The following is a 20,693-nucleotide window of genomic DNA, read 5'->3' on the forward strand; positions in this document are numbered from 1 at the left end:
TTTACTCCCCACTTCTACATGAGCCAACCTAAACAACCAATCACCGTGAATGAGTAAATCCGAACCACCAATCAGGTTGCGAATGGTGTGCATTTGGGGACTAATATAGATATATGCCCACCGGACGGGGTTGGCACTCTCCCACCTCACAGAGCCTCGTGCACCCCAAAACATCTCCCTGAAGGGAAGCAAGTGGGATGTAACACCATAAAACCAAAAAATGAACATTGTAAAGGCCAAAATAATTTTAACACTAAGAAACTCTACCAAACAGGGACTGCATAATAGTACCACATAGTATATATAATACCGTACAGTGTCTATATAATAGTACCATATAGTACAAATAATACCGTACAGTGTCTATATAATAGTACCACATAGTATATATAATACCGTACAGTGTATTTATAATAGTACCATATAGTACATATAATACCGTACAGTGTATTTATAATAGTACCATATAGTACATATAATACCGTACAGTGTCTATATAATAGTACCACATAGTATATATAATACCGTACAGTGTATTTATAATAGTACCATATAGTACATATAATACCGTACAGTGTATTTATAATAGTACCATATAGTACATATAATACCGTACAGTGTCTATATAATAGTACCACATAGTATATATAATACCGTACAGTGTATTTATAATAGTACCATATAGTACATATAATACCGTACAGTGTCTATATAATAGTACCATATAGTACATATAATACCGTACAGTGTCTATATAATAGTACCATATAGTACAAATAATACCGTACAGTGTCTATATAATAGTACCGTATAGTATATATAATACCGTACAGTGTCTATATAATAGTATCATATAGTACATATAATACCGTACAGGGTCTATATAATAGTACCATATAGTACATATAATACCGTACAGTGTCTATATAATAGTACCATATAGTACAAATAATACCGTACAGTGTCTATATAATAGTACCGTATAGTATATATAATACCGTACAGTGTCTATATAATAGTATCATATAGTACATATAATACCGTACAGTGTCTATATAATAGTACCACATAGTATATATAATACCGTACAGTGTATTTATAATAGTACCATATAGTGCATATACCGTACAGTGTCTATATAATAGTACCATATAGTACATATAATACCGTACAGTGTCTATATAATAGTACCACATAGTATATATAATACCGTACAGTGTCTATATAATAGTACCATATAGTACAAATAATACCGTACAGTGTCTATATAATAGTACCACATAGTATATATAATACCGTACAGTGTATTTATAATAGTACCATATAGTACATATAATACCGTACAGTGTCTATGTAATAGTACCATATAGTACATATAATACCGTACAGTGTCTATATAATAGTACCATATAGTACATATAATACCGTACAGTGTCTATATAATAGTACCGTATAGTATATATAATACCGTACAGTGTCTATATAATAGTACCATATAGTATATATAATACCGTACAGTGTCTGTATAATAGTACCGTATAGTACATATAATACCGTACAGTGTCTATATAATAGTACCATATAGTACATATAATACCGTACAGTGTCTATATAATAGTACCATATAGTACATATAATACCGTACAGTGTCTATATAATAGTACCATATAGTACATATAATACCGTACAGTGTCTATATAATAGTACCACATAGTATTTATAATACCGTACAGTGTCTATATAATAGTACCATATAGTACATATAATACCGTACAGTGTCTATATAATAGTACCATATCTATATATATAAAATTGAATGTATGTCTGTCTGCGTGCGTGCGTGCGTGTCTGCGTGCGTGTTTGTCCTTTATGCGCTACTACACCATTCATCCAATCGCCATGAAACTTTGGGAAGTTGTTGAGTACACTCCTGGGAAGATTATAGGCATAGTACAAATATCCTACGATAAATGGCTCGCGAGCGTCGTCGAAAGTTACGCCCCCCCCCCACGTAGATCGAATAAGTAAGCCACCTGCTATTGTGATGTCATCACTGATGTCATCAACATCGGACGCCCTTGAACATGCCCCAACATGTTCTATAAAGCTGCATTGTGATGTCATTAAGGCTCTATTATGACACGTACAGCTTGGAACCACTAGAGCACGCCAGCCAATTACCATTGGAGTTGGAAGTGGGTAAACAAGTACTAGGATATCTTCCTAAGAAGCCACAGCAGCCGGATAAATTGTATGTTCCACCCAACGGCTATTTTATTCAGCCCGTAAGGGGGAAGCAGCGGCCTACAAAACCTCATTCAGGTAGGTAGGTTCAGTTCTTGGAGGTTGGGGAATGCTTATGGGCAAGGCCTTATGTCTCATCCCAACTTAATTCTCTCACTTCCCAATGTCATAGAAACTTAAAATTTGGCACAAGCATTGATTATGTCATAAATAGGAAAAGTTAATGGGTCCCAACTCGATTATTCAATTCAAAGCGCCAAAGAATTAGCGTTCAAATTTTACGTACGGAATCTAATTCTCTCATTTCCTGATGTCATAGATAGATAGATAGATAGATAGATAGATAGATAGACTGTATGCAATAACCCAGATAGATAGATAGATAGATAGATAGACTGTATGCAATAACCCTGATAGATAGATAGATAGATAGATAGATAGATAGATAGATAGATAGACTGTATACAATAACCCTAATAGATAGATAGATAGATAGATAGACTGTATGCAATAACCCTGATAGATAGATAGATAGACAGATAGATAGATAGATAGATAGACTGTATGCAATAACCCTAATAGATAGATAGATAGATAGACTGTATGCAATAACCCTGATAGATAGATAGATAGACTGTATGCAATAACCCTGATAGATAGATAGATAGATAGATAGATAGATAGATAGATAGATAGATAGATAGATAGATAGACTGTATGCAATAACCCTGATAGATAGATAGATAGATAGATAGATAGATAGATAGATAGATAGACTGTATGCAATAACCCTGATAGATAGATAGATAGACTGTATGCAATAACCCTGATAGATAGATAGATAGATAGATAGATAGACTGTATGCAATAACCCAGATAGATAGATAGATAGATAGATAGATAGATAGATAGACTGTATGCAATGACACGTACAGCTTGAAACCATAAATACTAGAGCACGCCAGCCATTTACAGTCAGTCTCCATTGGAGTTGGAAGTGGGTAAACAAGTACTAGGATATCTTCCCAAGAAGCCACAGCAGCCGGATAAATTGGATGTTCCACACAACGGCTATTTTATTCAGCCTGCAAGGGGGAAGCAGCGGCCTACAAAACCTCAGTGGTCGCTGCTGCCGTCATCTAGATATATAAAAACGAATGTATGTATGTATGTCTGTCTTCGCAGCAATGCGCGACGGGTACGCTAGTAGTATATATAATACCGTACAGTGTCTATATAATAGTAGCATATAGTATATATAATACCGTACAGTGTCTATATAATAGTACCATATAGTGCTTATAATACCATACAGTGTATATATAATAGTACCATATAGTACATATAATACCGTACAGTGTCTATATAATCGTACCATATAGTATATATAATACCGTACAGTGTCTATATAATCGTACCATATAGTATATATAATACCGTACAGTGTCTATATAATCGTACCATATAGTACATATAATACCGTACAGTGTCTATATAATAGTACCATATAGTACATATAATACCGTACAGTGTCTATATAATAGTACCATATAGTATATATAATACCGTACAGTGTCTGTATAATAGTACCATATAGTACATATAATACCGTACTGTGTCTATATAATAGTACCATATAGTACATATAATACCGTACAGTGTCTATATAATAGTACCATATAGTACATATAATACCGTACAGTGTCTATATAATAGTACCATATAGTACATATAATACCGTACAGTGTCTATATAATCGTACCATATAGTATATATAATACCGTACAGTGTCTGTATAATAGTACCATATAGTACATATAATACCGTACAGTGTCTATATAATAGTACCATATAGTACATATAATACCGTACAGTGTCTATATAATAGTACCATATAGTACATATAATACCGTACAGTGTCTATATAATAGTACCGTATAGTATATATAATACCGTACAGTGTATATATAATAGTACCACATAGTATTTATAATACCGTACAGTGTCTATATAATAGTACCATATAGTACATATAATACCGTACAGTGTCTATATAATAGTACCATATAGTACATATAATACCGTACAGTGTCTATATAATAGTACCATATAGTACATATAATACCGTACAGTGTCTATATAATAGTACCATATAGTACATATAATACCGTACAGTGTCTATATAATAGTACCGTATAGTATATATAATACCGTACAGTGTATATATAATAGTACCACATAGTATTTATAATACCGTACAGTGTCTATATAATAGTACCGTATAGTACATATAATACCGTACAGTGTCTATATAATAGTACCATATAGTACATATAATACCGTACAGTGTCTATATAATAGTACCATATAGTACATATAATACCGTACAGTGTCTATATAATAGTACCACATAGTATTTATAATACCGTACAGTGTCTATATAATAGTACCATATAGTACATATAATACCGTACAGTGTCTATATAATAGTACCATATAGTACATATAATACCGTACAGTGTCTATATAATAGTACCACATAGTATTTATAATACCGTACAGTGTCTATATAATAGTACCATATAGTACAAATAATACCGTACAGTGTCTATATAATAGTACCATATCTATATATATAAAATTGAATGTATGTCTGTCTGCGTGCGTGCGTGTCTGCGTGTCTGCGTGCGTGTTTGTCCTTTATGCGCTACTACACCATTCATCCAATCGCCATGAAACTTTGGGAAGTTGTTGAGTACACTCCTGGGAAGATTATAGGCATAGTACAAATATCCTACGATAAATGGCTCGCGAGCGTCGTCGAAAGTTACGCCCCCCCCCCCACGTAGATCGAATAAGTAAGCCACCTGCTATTGTGATGTCATCACTGATGTCATCAACATCGGACGCCCTTGAACATGCCCCAACATGTTCTATAAAGCTGCATTGTGATGTCATTAAGGCTCTATTATGACACGTACAGCTTGGAACCACTAGAGCACGCCAGCCAATTACCATTGGAGTTGGAAGTGGGTAAACAAGTACTAGGATATCTTCCTAAGAAGCCACAGCAGCCGGATAAATTGTATGTTCCACCCAACGGCTATTTTATTCAGCCCGCAAGGGGGAAGCAGCGGCCTACAAAATCTCATTCAGGTAGGTAGGTTCAGTTCTTGGAGGTTGGGGAATGCTTATGGGCAAGGCCTTATGTCTCATCCCAACTTAATTCTCTCACTTCCCAATGTCATAGAAACTTAAAATTTGGCACAAGCATTGATTATGTCATAAATAGGAAAAGTTAATGGGTCCCAACTCGATTATTCAATTCAAAGCGCCAAAGAATTAGCGTTCAAATTTTACGTACGGAATCTAATTCTCTCATTTCCTGATGTCATAGATAGATAGATAGATAGATAGACTGTATGCAATAACCCTGATAGATAGATAGATAGATAGATAGATAGATAGATAGATAGATAGATAGATAGATAGATAGGAGATAGATAGATAGACTGTATGCAATAACCCTGATAGATAGATAGATAGATAGATAGATAGATAGATAGATAGATAGACTGTATGCAATAACCCAGATAGATAGATAGATAGATAGATAGATAGATAGATAGATAGATAGATAGACTGTATGCAATAACCCTGATAGATAGATAGATAGATAGATAGATAGATAGATAGATAGATAGATAGACTGTATGCAATGACACGTACAGCTTGAAACCATAAATACTAGAGCACGCCAGCCATTTACAGTCAGTCTCCATTGGAGTTGGAAGTGGGCAAACATGTACTAGGATATCTTCCCAAGAAGCCACAGCAGCCGGATAAATTGGATGTTCCACACAACGGCTATTTTATTCAGCCTGCAAGGGGGAAGCAGCGGCCTACAAAACCTCAGTGGTCGCTGCTGCCGTCATCTAGATATATAAAAACGAATGTATGTATGTATGTCTGTCTTCGCAGCAATGCGCGACGGGTACGCTAGTAGTATATATAATACCGTACAGTGTCTATATAATAGTAGCATATAGTATATATAATACCGTACAGTGTCTATATAATAGTACCATATAGTGCTTATAATACCATACAGTGTATATATAATAGTACCATATAGTACATATAATACCGTACAGTGTCTATATAATAGTACCATATAGTACATATAATACCGTACAGTGTCTATATAATAGTACCATATAGTATATATAATACAATACAGTGTATATATAATAGTACCATATAGTACATATAATACCGTACAGTGTCTATATAATAGTACCATATAGTACATATAACACCATACAGTGTCTATATAATAGTACCATATAGTACATATAATACCGTACAGTGTCTATATAATAGTACCATATAGTACATATAATACCGTACAGTGTCTATATAATAGTACCATATAGTACATATAATACCGTACAGTGTCTATATAATCGTACCATATAGTATATATAATACCGTACAGTGTCTATATAATAGTATCATATAGTACAAATAATACCGTACAGTGTATATATAATAGTACCATATAGTACATATAATACCGTACAGTGTTTATATAATAGTACCATATAGTACATATAATACCGTACAGGGTCTATATAATAGTACCATATAGTACATATAATACCGTACAGTGTCTATATAATCGTACCATATAGTATATATAATACCGTACAGTGTCTATATAATAGTATCATATAGTACAAATAATACCGTACAGTGTCTATATAATAGTAGCATATAGTATATATAATACCGTACAGTGTCTATATAATAGTACCATATAGTGCTTATAATACCATACAGTGTATATATAATAGTACCATATAGTACATATAATACCGTACAGTGTCTATATAATAGTACCATATAGTATATATAATACCGTACAGTGTCTATATAATCGTACCATATAGTACATATAATACCGTACAGTGTCTATATAATAGTACCATATAGTACATATAATACCGTACAGTGTCTATATAATCGTACCATATAGTATATATAATACAATACAGTGCCACAACGGTGGGGGGATTTTCTGATTTTAGCTGTGCTACTGAGTAGCCAATCTACTCAGAACAGTTAAAGGGGAGGTCTGGTTCAGAAGATCTACTGTAACTACTTTATTTAGTATCTGAGCTGCGCTGATCCACACTGTTACATAAGTCCCACAGAAGTCCCGGAGAACGGGCGCCACGGTCTCAGAACGCAGCTGTTCTATGGACTCTGTAGCTCGCTGCTCTTCTCTGGTCACGGAACTTCAGTTGGCTTCTGTGGAAGAGAAAAAGAGCAGCGCAGCCATTCGCCACTATCTGCGCCTCTGACCACTGCCGGCCACCGCATTCAGATGTGTTGTGAGGTCAGAACACAAGATTGGTGCCGGTCCCAGAGGTGGGACTGGCAGCTCGTGCATGCTCCCAAAGTCTCCCTTTGACACAGGGGATCAGCTATAGAGTTTCTTTCTATGGAGGACGCCGTATGTTGCTGCACTACATGGACAGTCATTGATTTCACTGGAAATTGGGCAATACTTTATGTCACCTGCAGAGGCGCTGCAGGGAAATGGAACACTTGTCAAATTTCCCCACAGACAGGGGACACCTTGTGATTAATTTGGTTTTGGGGGACTCTTCTAAAATTATTGCCTAAATCAAATTCTTCCCTGTGAGGCTTTAAGGGGTCGATGCTCCTTCACCTCCTCCAGCCAGCTGTAAGGGGTCGAGGCTCCTTCACCTCCTCCAGCCGGCTGTAAGGGGTTGATGCTCCTTCACCTCCTCCAGCCAGCTGTAAGGGGTCGAGGCTCCTTCACCTCCTCCAGCCGGCTGTAAGGGGTCGAGGCTCCTTCACCTCCTCCAGCCAGCTGTAAGGGGTTGATGCTCCTTCACCTCCTCCACCAGCCGGCCACAGGGGTTTGATGCTCCTTCCACACCTCCTCCATACGGCTGTAAGGGGTCGATGCTCCTTCACCTCCTCCACCAGCCGGCCACAGGGGTTTGATGCTCCTTTCCCACCTCCTCCAGTCGGCTGTAAGGGGTCGATGTTCCTTCACCTCCTCCTCCAGCCAGCTGTAAGGGGTCGATGTTCCTTCACCTCCTCCTCCAGTCGGCTGTAAGGGGTCGATGTTCCTTCACCTCCTCCTCCAGTCGGCTGTAAGGGGTCGATGTTCCTTCACCTCCTCCTCCATACGGCTGTAAGGGGTCGATGCTCCTTCACCTCCTCCACCAGCCGGCTGTAAGGGGTCGATGTTCCTTCACCTCCTCCTCCAGTCGGCTGTAAGGGGTCGATGTTCCTTCACCTCCTCCTCCAGCCGGCTGTAAGGGGTCAATGCTCCTTCACCTCCTCCTCCAGCCAGCCGCAGAGGTTAATGCCTTACCCCTTAATGAAACAATGAAGTGTTGTCTGGCCGCAGCAGGAGTCTTGGCAGCGTCTTGGTTGAGTTACCTTTTCCTTGGCACATGCCCAGACTCCTAAGAACCTGTGAGGCTCTCCAGCACATCCCGTCACCCGCTGCCTTGTTTGGGCAAAGAATGCAAACAACACAGAAGCCTGAAGTGGAAAACCTCTAACCCCCCCCCCCCCCCCCCCGTGAGCGACAGGCTCTTACAAGTTAGCATCTTGGGAGGAATGGCTGCTGCCCTCTCCTTCCACCTGCTGCTCCTTGTTTAGTAATGGGCAATGGACTCACCTCTCAAGTTGTAGGTGGCTATAACGCTTGCTGTCCTTTTGGGACTGAGGACATTAGTGCTGTTCATCCAGGGCTTTCTGCTTCATGAAGACATTGATGGGACCGATGTGATCCTCGCAGTGCAGTATATAGCATTCTGCTACCACGCTGATGTCACATAAGGCCACTGCTGATGTCACATAAGGCCACTGCTGATGTCACATAACGTCTCCTGCTGATGTCACATAGCGTCTCCTGCTGACATCACATAGCATCTCCTGCTGATGTCACATAAGACCTCCTGCTGACGTCACATAACGCCTGATGTCCCATAGTTCCTCCTGCTGATGTAGCATAACGGCTACTGCTGTTGTCATATAAGACCCCTTGATGATGTCACATAACGCCTCCTGCTGATGTCATATAATAATAACGCCTCCTGCTGATGTCATATAACAGCGCCTCCTGTTGATGTCATATAATAACGCCTCCTGCTGATGTCACATAACGCCTCCTGTTGATGTCATATAATAACGCCTCCTGCTGATGTCATATAACAACGCCTCCTGCTGATGTAATATAATAGCGCCTCCTGTTGATGTGATATAATAACGCCTCCTGCTGATGTCATATAATAACGCCTCCTGCTGATGTCATATAATAACGCCTCCTGCTGATGTCACATAAGGCCTCCTGTTGATGTCATATAATAACGCCTCCTGTTGATGTCATATAATAACGCCTCCTGCTGATGTCATATAATAACGCCTCCTGCTGATGTCATATAATAACGCCTCCTGCTGATGTCACATAAGGCCTCCTGTTGATGTCATATAATAACGCCTCCTGTTGATGTCATATAATAATGCCTCCTGCTGATGTCATATAATAATGCCTCCTGTTGATGTCATATAATAACGCCTCCTGCTGATGTCACATAACAATGCCTCCTGCTGATGTAATATAATAGCGCCTCCTGCTGATGTCACATAACAATGCCTCCTGCTGATGTCATATAACAGCGCCTCCTGTTGATGTCATATAATAACGCCTCCTGCTGATGTCACATAAGGCCTCTATATATTCCATAGATAGAGCATTCAACGCTCCATGAAGGAAACCAGAAAGAAGAGACCCCCAACTGTTTCATGGCTCCTGCCCCTCCTCGGGGTGAGAGGCCTTTGTCACAGCTCTGGAAGGTGACAAGGCCTGCTAAGAGGTTGGACGTTGACCTATAGGGAAGTCCCCTTCCAAATACGCGGCACTGCAGAGTAATTTGCCCTCTGCATACCTTTTTCCCAAGGAGCATTGCATGGCCTATAAGTCTTCCTACTCCATGTTGTGGTCTCCACAAGGAGAGACAGTAAACATCTGGAGCATTGCTTACGACATGCTGAGCATTAAAGGGCTGTTCCTATTCACCCGTCCCGCGACCCCTCTATCGATTGACCCAGACGGGCGGCCGTGCAGTCTCTGTCTCAGCTGCCCTTCTTACCCGGCATTCTTGGGCTCGGCCAGCTGACAGTTGCTTTGTGACCTAATGAGACTGCATCACATCGGAGGTAGAGCGTTCATCCTGTGGCATTGACAAGTTGCACCATAGATATCGTTGCAGCGATTTGACCGCAAGGTGCCTGCAACCTGCCTGTTGGTTAGCAGCCTAATTGCAGCGCTACAACAGTTACGGCAGCGAGTCACTCAGATTGTCTTTGGTGGGGTGATTGTTCGGGGTCTTTGTCACCTTTGGGGTCAGTAAAACTGGTGAAAACTTGTCTGAGCCGTTTGACCAAAACATTCCAGACGGGGCAACTATCAGCTGGTGGGGGATATGTAGGCGAAGTCACGGCATATGTGCCCTAAACACCCGCTCCTCGCCCTGAAGTCCCCTCAGCGACCACCCCGGGAAGGTATCCGGGCTTCTCAATCATGAAAGGTTTTGCTTGTATCGGCCCCTTTTATTCCTATGGCCCGCAGATACTCTGCGTGTATTTGGTGGCCCGCAGATATCATTCCCTCCGCATCACTGGAGGCGCGTTACGTTGCGGGTCGGCTGCTCACGTTCCACTGTGAAAAGTTCGGACTTTGTTTTTCCCCTCGTGCGTCGGAGATCTTTAACCTGCAGCTTGTGGCAGCTCTGGGATCGGCAGCCGGCAGGTCGGCCATTCCGGCTCTGATGCGTCCAACAAATAAGATCCATTTCCTAAGGGACGTCCATTAGTCAACATCCGGCCGTCTTCAGATGACGCCTTAGTATTTCTTTGCCCTCCATATTGCAGGATTTCGCCCTCTGGCCAATGAGCAGGCGGATCTTCTGCAGTTTTGCTTCTTCCCAGTTTAATGACCCCTTTTGCGTTGTAGTTGATGCCCCCCGAACGCCCGTCCCATCGGTCCTCAGATTTGTCCGAGTCTCCAAGTTATTTCTTCTTGTAGTTTTGCACAGAATTTGGTAGGAAAACATATCGCATGTTAAATGTTATTTTCTTCAGTGTGTGAGCGCGCGGCGGGGTTCCAGCTGCTCAGTTGTTGCCTTTAACTCCTGTAATATTAAGTCTTGTCTCGCCTGTAGATGACAGATCGACGGTGCTGCTGACTGACGCCGACTTCGGAGAGTCATCCAAACAGAAGTCGCTGACTGTCACTCACACGGTGCATTACCAGTCCGTCTCGCAGGCCACGGGGCCGCTGGTCGATGTGTCAGACGCTCGGCCCGGGACAAGTAAGTACTTTTGCATTTTCTCTCTACACAGAGGCATTTTTCATGGATTGTTTTTATTATAGATTTTATTTTTACTATTTTCTCTCTCTAAATTCTCCTTGCGCCTCGTTACGTTTGTTGTGCGGAGAAGGACTTAACGTATCCTTCCTCTACTTGTAAAGCTGGTGGACGTGCAGCGGATCTCTCACCCCAGACCACGCTCAGCATATACGGTTTTCTGGATAGCATAAGATGGGATTGAGTTAGCGTTGTGCTGATTTCTAAAGCTTGGCGCTCCTGACGGGCCGGCTGTATAGCTCGGTGGCCTGGCTGACTCCACTTGTATGGCTTGCGTTACTTTGAATCTGTCTTGTGGGTGGTCTCCACCGATCCCTGATAATGAAATCTGACGTCGTCCAATGACGGCAAGTGAAGCAGATTCGGGGAATTGTGGGGAGTTGAGAAAAAATAAAGCTGCGATGCAGTGAGTGGAGCCGCGACTGCAAAGCTCTGCAGCCAACCCTTCTGATCTAAGGACATGTTCCTCATGACGTAGGAAACCCGATTAAAGCAGTCTTCAGTAAGACGTCTTCATCGCCTCTGTTAGGGCAAATATCGCTACTTGCTATGCATTCAGGTATCCAATTGCAGTCAGTCTGCACTCGAGCATCGTGGAAGCTTACATATCACACACAGTGGATAGGATGGAAGGACAGCTGACTTAATAATTAAGAAGTATAAAGACATTAGAAACGAGGCTAAAACACGCCTCCCTTGTAAGACTTATATCATAAGTCATTTATTATGATTGGTTATTAAAGTTCAACAGAACTGTGACATTTTGGTTAGAGGCAGGACTTCTCTCAGGCCAGTTGGAACTATTTCTCTGTGAGACAGCCATGTAGATGGCTTGGTAAACGGCCTTGTAGGCGGCCATGTAGGCGGCCTTGTAGGCGGCCTTGTAGGCGGCCTTGTAGGCGGCCTTGTAGACGGCCATGTAGGCGGCCTTGTAGGCGGCCATGTAGGCGGCCATGTACGCGGCCTTGTAGGCGGCCTTGTAGGCGGCGTTGTAGACGGCCTTGTAGGTGGCCTTGTAGACGGCCTTGTAGGCGGCCTTGTAGACGGCCATGTAGGCAGCATTGTAGATGGCCTTGTAGACGGCCTTGTAGGGGGCGTTGTAGACGGCCTTGTAGGCGGCGTTGTAGACGGCCTTGTAGGCGGCGTTGTAGGCGGCCTTGTAGGCGGCCTTGTAGACGGCCTTGTAGGCGGCCTTGTAGGCGGCCTTGTAGACGGCCATGTAGGCGGCCTTGTAGAAGGCCATGTAGGCGGCCTTGTAGAAGGCCTTGTAGACGGCCTTGTAGACGGCCTTGTAGGCGGCGTTGCAGACGGCCTTGTAGACGGCCTTGTAGACGGCCTTGTAGGCGGCCTTGTAGGCGGCCATGTAGGCGGCCATGTAGGCGGCCTTGTAGACGGCCTTGTAGACGGCCTTGTAGGCGGCGTTGTAGACGGCCTTGTAGGCGGCCCTGTAGACGACCTTGTAGGCGGCCCTGTAGACGGCCTTGTAGACGGCGTTGTAGACGGCCTTGTAGACGGCGTTGTAGACGGCCTTGTAGACGGCCTTGTAGACGGCGTTGTAGACGGCGTTGTAGACGGCCTTGTAGACGGCGTTGTAGACGGCCTTGTAGACGGCGTTGTAGACGGCCTTGTAGACGGCGTTGTAGACGGCCTTGTAGGCGGCCTTGTAGACGGCCTTGTAGACGGCCTTGTAGACGGCCTTGTAGGCGGCGTTGTAGACGGCCGTGTAGACGGCCCTGTAGGCGGCCCTGTAGGCGGCCCTGTAGGCGGCCCTGTAGGCGGCCATGTAGGCGGCCATGTAGGCGGCCTTGTAGGCGGCCATGTAGGCGGCCATGTAGGCGGCCATGTAGACTGCCTTGTAGGCGGCCTTGTAGGCGGCCTTGTAGGCGACCTTGCAGGCGGCGTTGTAGACGGCCTTGTAGGCGGCCTTGTAGACGGCCTTGTAGGCGGCCATGTAGGCGGCCTTGTAGGCGGCCTTGTAGACGGCCTTGTAGGCGGCGTTGTAGACGGCCTTGTAGGCGGCCTTGTAGGCGGCCTTGTAGGCGGCCATGTAGGCGGCCATGTAGGCGGCCTTGTAGGCGGCCATGTAGGCGGCCATGTACGCGGCCTTGTAGACGGCCTTGTAGGCGGCGTTGTAGACGGCCTTGTAGGCGGCCTTGTAGACGGCCTTGTAGGCGGCCTTGTAGACGGCCATGTAGGCAGCATTGTAGACGGCCATGTAGGCGGCCTTGTAGAAGGCCATGTAGGCGGCCTTGTAGAAGGCCTTGTAGACGGCCTTGTAGGCGGCGTTGTAGACGGCCTTGTGGGCGGCCTTGTGGGCGGCCTTGTGGGCGGCCTTGTAGGCGGCCTTGTAGGCGGCCATGTAGGCGGCCATGTAGGCGGCCATGTAGGCGGCCATGTTGGCGGCCTTGTAGGCGGCCTTGTAGGCGGCCATGTAGGCGGCCATGTAGGCGGCCATGTACGCGGCCTTGTAGACGGCCTTGTAGGCGGCGTTGTAGACGGCCTTGTAGGCGGCCTTGTAGGCGGCCTTGTAGGCGGCCTTGTAGGCAGCATTGTAGACGGCCTTGTAGACGGCCTTGTAGACGGCCTTGTAGGAGGCGTTCTAGACGGCCTTGTAGACGGCGTTGTAGACGGCCCTGTAGGCGGCGTTGTAGGCGGCCTTGTAGGCGGCCTTGTAGGCGGCCTTGTAGGCGGCCATGTAGGCGGCCTTGTAGACGGCCATGTAGGCGGCCTTGTAGAAGGCCATGTAGGCGGCCTTGTAGAAGGCCTTGTAGACGGCCTTGTAGGCGGCGTTGTAGACGGCCTTGTAGGCGGCCTTGTAGGCGGCCTTGTAGGCGGCCATGTAGGCGGCCATGTAGGCGGCCTTGTAGACGGCCTTGTAGACGGCCTTGTAGGCGGCGTTGTAGACGGCCTTGTAGGCGGCCTTGTAGGCGGCCCTGTAGGCGGCCCTGTAGGCGGCCCTGTAGACGGCCTTGTAGACGGCGTTGTAGACGGCCTTGTAGACGGCGTTGTAGACGGCCTTGTAGACGGCCTTGTAGGCGGCCTTGTAGGCGGCGTTGTAGACGGCCTTGTAGACGGCCCTGTAGACGGCCCTGTAGGCGGCCCTGTAGACGGCCCTGTAGGCGGCCATGTAGGCGGCCATGTAGGCGGCCATGTAGGCGGCCTTGTAGGCGGCCTTGTAGGCGGCCATGTAGGCGGCCATGTAGGCGGCCATGTAGGCGGCCTTGTAGACTGCCTTGTAGGCGGCCTTGTAGGCGGCCTTGTAGGCGGCGTTGTAGACGGCCTTGTAGGCGGCCTTGTAGACGGCCTTGTAGGCGGCCATGTAGGCGGCCATGTAGGCGGCCTTGTAGGCGGCCTTGTAGACGGCCTTGTAGGCGGCCTTGTAGGCGGCGTTGTAGACGGCCTTGTAGGCGGCCTTGTAGACGGCCTTGTAGGCGGCCTTGTAGGCGGCGTTGTAGACGGCCTTGTAGGCGGCCTTGTAGGCGGCCTTGTAGGCGGCCATGTAGGCGGCCATGTAGGCGACCTTGTAGGCGGCCATGTAGGCGGCCATGTACGCGGCCTTGTAGACGGCCTTGTAGGCGGCGTTGTAGGCGGCCTTGTAGACGGCCTTGTAGGCGGCCTTGTAGACGGCCATGTAGGCGGCATTGTAGACGGCCTTGTAGGAGGCGTTGTAGACGGCCTTGTAGGCGGCGTTGTAGACGGCCTTGTAGGCGGCCTTGTAGGCGGCCTTGTAGGCGGCCTTGTAGGCGGCCTTGTAGGCGGCCTTGTAGACGGCCATGTAGGCGGCCTTGTAGACGGCCATGTAGGCGGCCTTGTAGAAGGCCATGTAGGCGGCCTTGTAGAAGGCCTTGTAGACGGCCTTGTAGAAGGCCTTGTAGACGGCCTTGTAGGCGGCGTTGTAGACGGCCTTGTAGGCGGCCTTGTAGGCGGCCATGTAGGCGGCCTTGTAGGCGGCCTTGTAGACGGCCTTGTAGGCGGCGTTGTAGACGGCCTTGTAGGCGGCCTTGTAGGCGGCCTTGTAGGCGGCCATGTAGGCGGCCATGTAGGCGGCCTTGTAGGCGGCCTTGTAGGCGGCGTTGTAGACGGCGTTGTAGACGGCCTTGTAGGCGGCCTTGTAGGCGGCCTTGTAGACGGCGTTGTAGACGGCCTTGTAGGCGGCCTTGTAGACGGCCCTGTAGGCGGCCCTGTAGACGGCCCTGTAGGCGGCCCTGTAGGCGGCCCTGTAGGCGGCCCTGTAGGCGGCCCTGTAGGCGGCCCTGTAGGCGGCCATGTACGCGGCCTTGTAGACGGCCTTGTAGGCGGCGTTGTAGACGGCCTTGTAGGCGGCCTTGTAGGCGGCCTTGTAGACGGCCATGTGGGCGGCATTGTAGACGGCCTTGTAGACGGCCTTGTAGGAGGCGTTGTAGACGGCCTTGTAGGCGGCCTTGTAGACGGCCTTGTAGGCGGCCTTGTAGGCGGCCTTGTAGGCGGCCTTGTAGGCGGCCATGTAGGCGGCCATGTAGGCGGCCTTGTAGGCGGCCTTGTAGACGGCCTTGTAGGCGGCCTTGTAGGCGGCCTTGTAGGCGGCCTTGTAGACGGCCATGTAGGCGGCCATGTAGGCGGCCTTGTAGACGGCCTTGTAGACGGCCTTGTAGGCGGCGTTGTAGACGGCCTTGTAGACGGCCCTGTAGGCGGCCTTGTAGGCGGCCCTGTAGACGGCCCTGTAGACGGCCTTATAGGCGGCCTTGTAGGCGGCCCTGTAGACGGCCCTGTAGACGGCCCTGCATTCTTAGGACACAGCAGAAATGGGAGCTAAAGAAAGCTGTGGATAGCTGTAAGAAGAGCAGCTTACAAGACATAAATGGAGGGCAGGAAATCTTATAGTTCCCCTCACACCCGGCGGCTGTGGTAAGATGAAAGCTGTGATTGGTTGCTGGGGGTGACAAGGACGTCTTACTGTTGGAGCGTAGGCAGAGTTGTGCCTCCATGGTAGAGTCCACCCCTCATCATCCTCCTTCGCGCTTCCAGCGGTAATTCCCCACTTTTAGAAGCTTGTTATTTATTTTGGAAATCCTTCAGCTAATCGCATACCGAGTCCGGCGTTCCCCGTGTGCGGACAAGTGCGCGCTGCGCGCCTCAGAGCACTGCGCAATAGTACAGCTGCTGCGATTTATTTATTTTCTCCTCTCGCAGAAATGACAATTGGTTTCCGCTCGTGTGCAGGAAGAAGCGATTTTGCTGTGAACGGTATTTTCTGCGGAAGAGCGGTGAAGACGCCGAATGCAATTTCCACAATGCAGATGATTGGTGCGCAGGAGACTTACAGCCTGCCGCAAAGGGTTTGGTGTTTGATGCAGATTTGGCGCTGCGGATCCTGTGTGAACGCACCGCTATCGAGGAGCTCTGCTGCTGCGGTGACACTGCTCTTCTGGTTTTCTCTTCTGTAAATGTGTCAAGTGGGCGGTCCCCACCACTCACTGTCAATCCATGATGCCAATTTTGATTGACAGTGAGCAGAGGGAACATTCATGGCATCAGGAGTGCCCGAATGGGGCAAATAGGGCGAGAGGTAATGCGGCCGCAGTGTCACAGCAGGGACATGAGGACGAGAACAGCGCCCTTGCGAATGATGACAGAGGGTCAGGAGGAGCCTCTGTAACATCCGGACGTAGGAGACTGTTGGGTCCGCCAATTGCCGATGAGCCTGCATGTCCCCGACCGCCGAGCGCTTTCCGATTTACGTCCTTTTATGCCACTTTTGTTTTGTTACAGATCCAACCACCAGGAAAAATGCAAAAGCCGGTCCGGCCGCACGCAACAGATATGCCAGCCAGTGGACGCTAAACCGGCCGCACCCCACCATATCCGCACACACACTGACTACAGACTGGAGGCTGCCGACGCCGAGAGCCACCGGATCTGTAGACAAGGAGAGCGACAGCTACAGCGTGAGTCCGTCCCAGGACACAGGTAATACCCGCAGGGCACTGCTAATACCCATATACCGTACCCGCAGGGCACTGCTAATACCCATATACCGTACCCGCAGGGCACTGCTAATACCCATATACCGTACCCGCAGGACACTGGTAATACCCATATACCGTACCCACAGGACACTGGTAATACCCACATGCCGTACCCGCAGGACACTGGTAATACCCATATACCGTACCCAAAGGACACTGGTAATACCCGCAAGCCGTACCCGCATGACACTGGTAATATCCATATACCGTACCCGCAGGACACTGGTAATATTGCATGCTGACCCCGTAGGACGTCAGTAATACCCGCATGCCACACCTCAGATCAGTTCTCTGTGCGGGAAGGAAAGACACACGACGACCACTGACCAGCTCTAACTAAACATCATGGTGGTCCATAAGATGAAGCCCTTCTCATTGCTAGAACTGCATAGGAGGATCTCTGTGGTTGGAGTTTAGTAGGGCATCTGTACATGGTGACGGACGCTCTGAGGGGCATCGCTGTGGCTGGCATTATTGGGGTGCTTTTGGTAGATACTTAGGGGTCATCGCTGTGGTTGACATTATGGGGGTGCTTCTGGTAGATACTTAGGGGTCATCGCTGTGGTGGCACTATTGGGGTGCTTCTGGTAGATACTTATGGGGGCATCACTGTGGTGGCACTATGGGGGTGCTTGTGGTAGATACTTATGGGGCATCGCTGTGGTGGCACTATGGGGGTGCTTGTGGTAGATACTTATGGGGCATCGCTGTGGCTGGCACTATGGGGGTGCTTGTGGCAGATACTTAGGGGTCATCACTGTGGCTGGCACTATGGGGGTGCTTGTGGTAGATACTTAGGGGTCATCGCTGTGGCTGGCACTATGGGGGGTGCTTGTGGTAGATACTTAGGGGGAATCGATGTGGCTAACACTATGGGGGTGCTTGTGGCAGATACTTAGGGGTCATTGCTGTTGCTGGCACTATGGGGGTGCTTGTGGCAGATACTTAGGGGTCATTGCTGTTGCTGGCACTATGGGGGTGCTTGTGGTAGATACTTAGGGGTGATCGCTGTGGCTGGCACTATGGGGTTGCTTTTGGTAGATGCTGAGGGGGCATCGCTGCGGCTGTTACTAATAGGGTGCTTGTGGTAGATTCCTAAGGGGGCATTGCTGTTGTGGGCACTATAGGGGTGCTTTTGGTAGATACTTAGGGGTCATCGCTGTGGCTGACACTATGGGGGTGCTTGTGGTAGATACTTAGGGGTCATCGCTGTGGCTGGCACTATGGGGTGCTTGTGGTAGATACTTTGGGGGCATCGCTGTGGCTGTTACTAATAGGGTGCTTGTGGTAGATACTTAGGGGTCATCGCTGTGGGTGGCACTATGGGGGTGCTTGTGGTAGATACTTAGGGGGCATTGCTGTGGCTGGCACTATGGGGGTGCTTGTGGTAGATACTTAGGGGGAATCACTCTGGCCGTCACTATGGGGGTGCTTGTGGTAGATACTTAGGGGTCATCGCTGTGGCTGGCACTATGGGGTGCTTGTCGTAGATTCTTAGGGGTCATCGCTGTGGCTGGCACTATGGGGGTGCTTGTGGTAGATACTTAGGGGTCATCGCTGTGGCTGACACTATGGGGTGCTTCTGGTAGATACTTAGGGGTCATCGCTGTGGGTGGCACTATGAGGGTGCTTGTGGTAGATATTTTGGGTTATCACTGTGGGTGGCATTATTGGGGTGCTTGTGGTAGATACTTAGGGGTCATCACTGTGGCTGGCACTATGGGGGTGCTTGTGGTAGATACTTTGGGGTCATCGCTGTGGCTGGCACTATGGGGGTGCTTGTGGTAGATACTTAGGGGTCATCGCTGTGGTGGCACTATGGGGGTGCTTGTGGTAGATACTTAGGGGTCATCGCTGTTGCTGGCACTATTGGGGTGCTTGTGCTAGATACTTATGGGGTCATCGCTGTGGCTGACACTATGGGGGTGCTTGTGGTAGATACTTTGGGTCATCGCTGTGGCTGGCACTATGGGGGTGCTTCTGGTAGATACTTAGGGGTCATCGCTTTGGTGGCACTATTTGGGTGCTTGTGGTAGATACTTAGGGGTCATCGCTGTGGCCGGCACTATGGGGGTGCTTGTGGTAGATACTAATGGGGCATCGCTGTGGTGGCACTATTGGGGTGCTTGTCGTAGATACTTAGGGGTCATCGCTTTGTTGGCACTATTGGGGTGCTTGTGGTAGATACTTTGGGTCATTGCTGTGGCTGACACTATTGGGGTGCTTGTGGTAGATACTTTGGGTCATCGCTGTGGCTGGCACTATGGGGGTGCTTGTGGTAGATACTTAGGGGTCATCGCTTTGGTGGCACTATTAGGGTGCTTGTGGTAGATACTTAGGGGTCATCGCTGTGGCCGGCACTATGGGGGTGCTTCTGGTAGATACTTATGGGGTCATCGCTGTGGCTGGCACTATGGGGGTGCTTGTGGTAGATACTTAGGGGTCATCGCTGTGGCTGGCACTATGGGGGTGCTTGTGGTAGATACTTAGGGGGTCATCGCTTTGGTGGCACCATTGGGGTGCTTGTGGTAGATACTTTGGGTCATCGCTGTGGCTGGCACTATGGGGGTGCTTGTGGTAGATACTTAGGGGTCATCGCTTTGGTGGCACTATTGGGGTGCTTGTGGTAGATACTTAGGGGTCATCGCTGTGGCCGGCCCTATGGGGGTGCTTGTGGTAGATACTTATGGGTTCATCGCTGTGGCTGACACTATGGGGGTGCTTGTGGTAGATACTTTGGGTCATCGCTGTGGCTGGCACTATTGGGGTGCTTGTGGTAGATACTTAGGGGTCATTGCTGTGGCTGACACTATGGGGGTGCTTGTGGTAGATACTTTGGGTCATCGCTGTGGCTGGCACTATTGGGGTGCTTGTGGTAGATACTTAGGGGTCATCGCTGTGGTGGCACTATTGGGGTGCTTGTGGTAGATACTTAGGGGTCATCGCTGTGGCTGGCACTATGGGG

The 20,693-nt window shown here is 47.5% G+C and overlaps 1 protein-coding gene across 1 annotated transcript in view; it reads left to right on the forward strand.

Annotated features, from left to right (window-relative positions):
* Positions 1-20,693, forward strand: part of DSCAM (DS cell adhesion molecule) — a 740,634-nt gene that overhangs the window by 633,180 nt on the left and 86,761 nt on the right. Inside the window, exons 30-31 of the mRNA XM_066598936.1 lie at positions 11,517-11,666; positions 17,472-17,669. Of these exons, the coding sequence (XP_066455033.1) occupies positions 11,517-11,666; positions 17,472-17,669 (348 nt within the window). The remainder of the gene's footprint in view (positions 1-11,516; positions 11,667-17,471; positions 17,670-20,693) is intronic.

This window comes from Eleutherodactylus coqui, chromosome 4, assembly GCF_035609145.1.
Source record: "Eleutherodactylus coqui strain aEleCoq1 chromosome 4, aEleCoq1.hap1, whole genome shotgun sequence".
In the NCBI taxonomy this organism is placed as follows: Eukaryota; Metazoa; Chordata; class Amphibia; order Anura; family Eleutherodactylidae; genus Eleutherodactylus; species Eleutherodactylus coqui.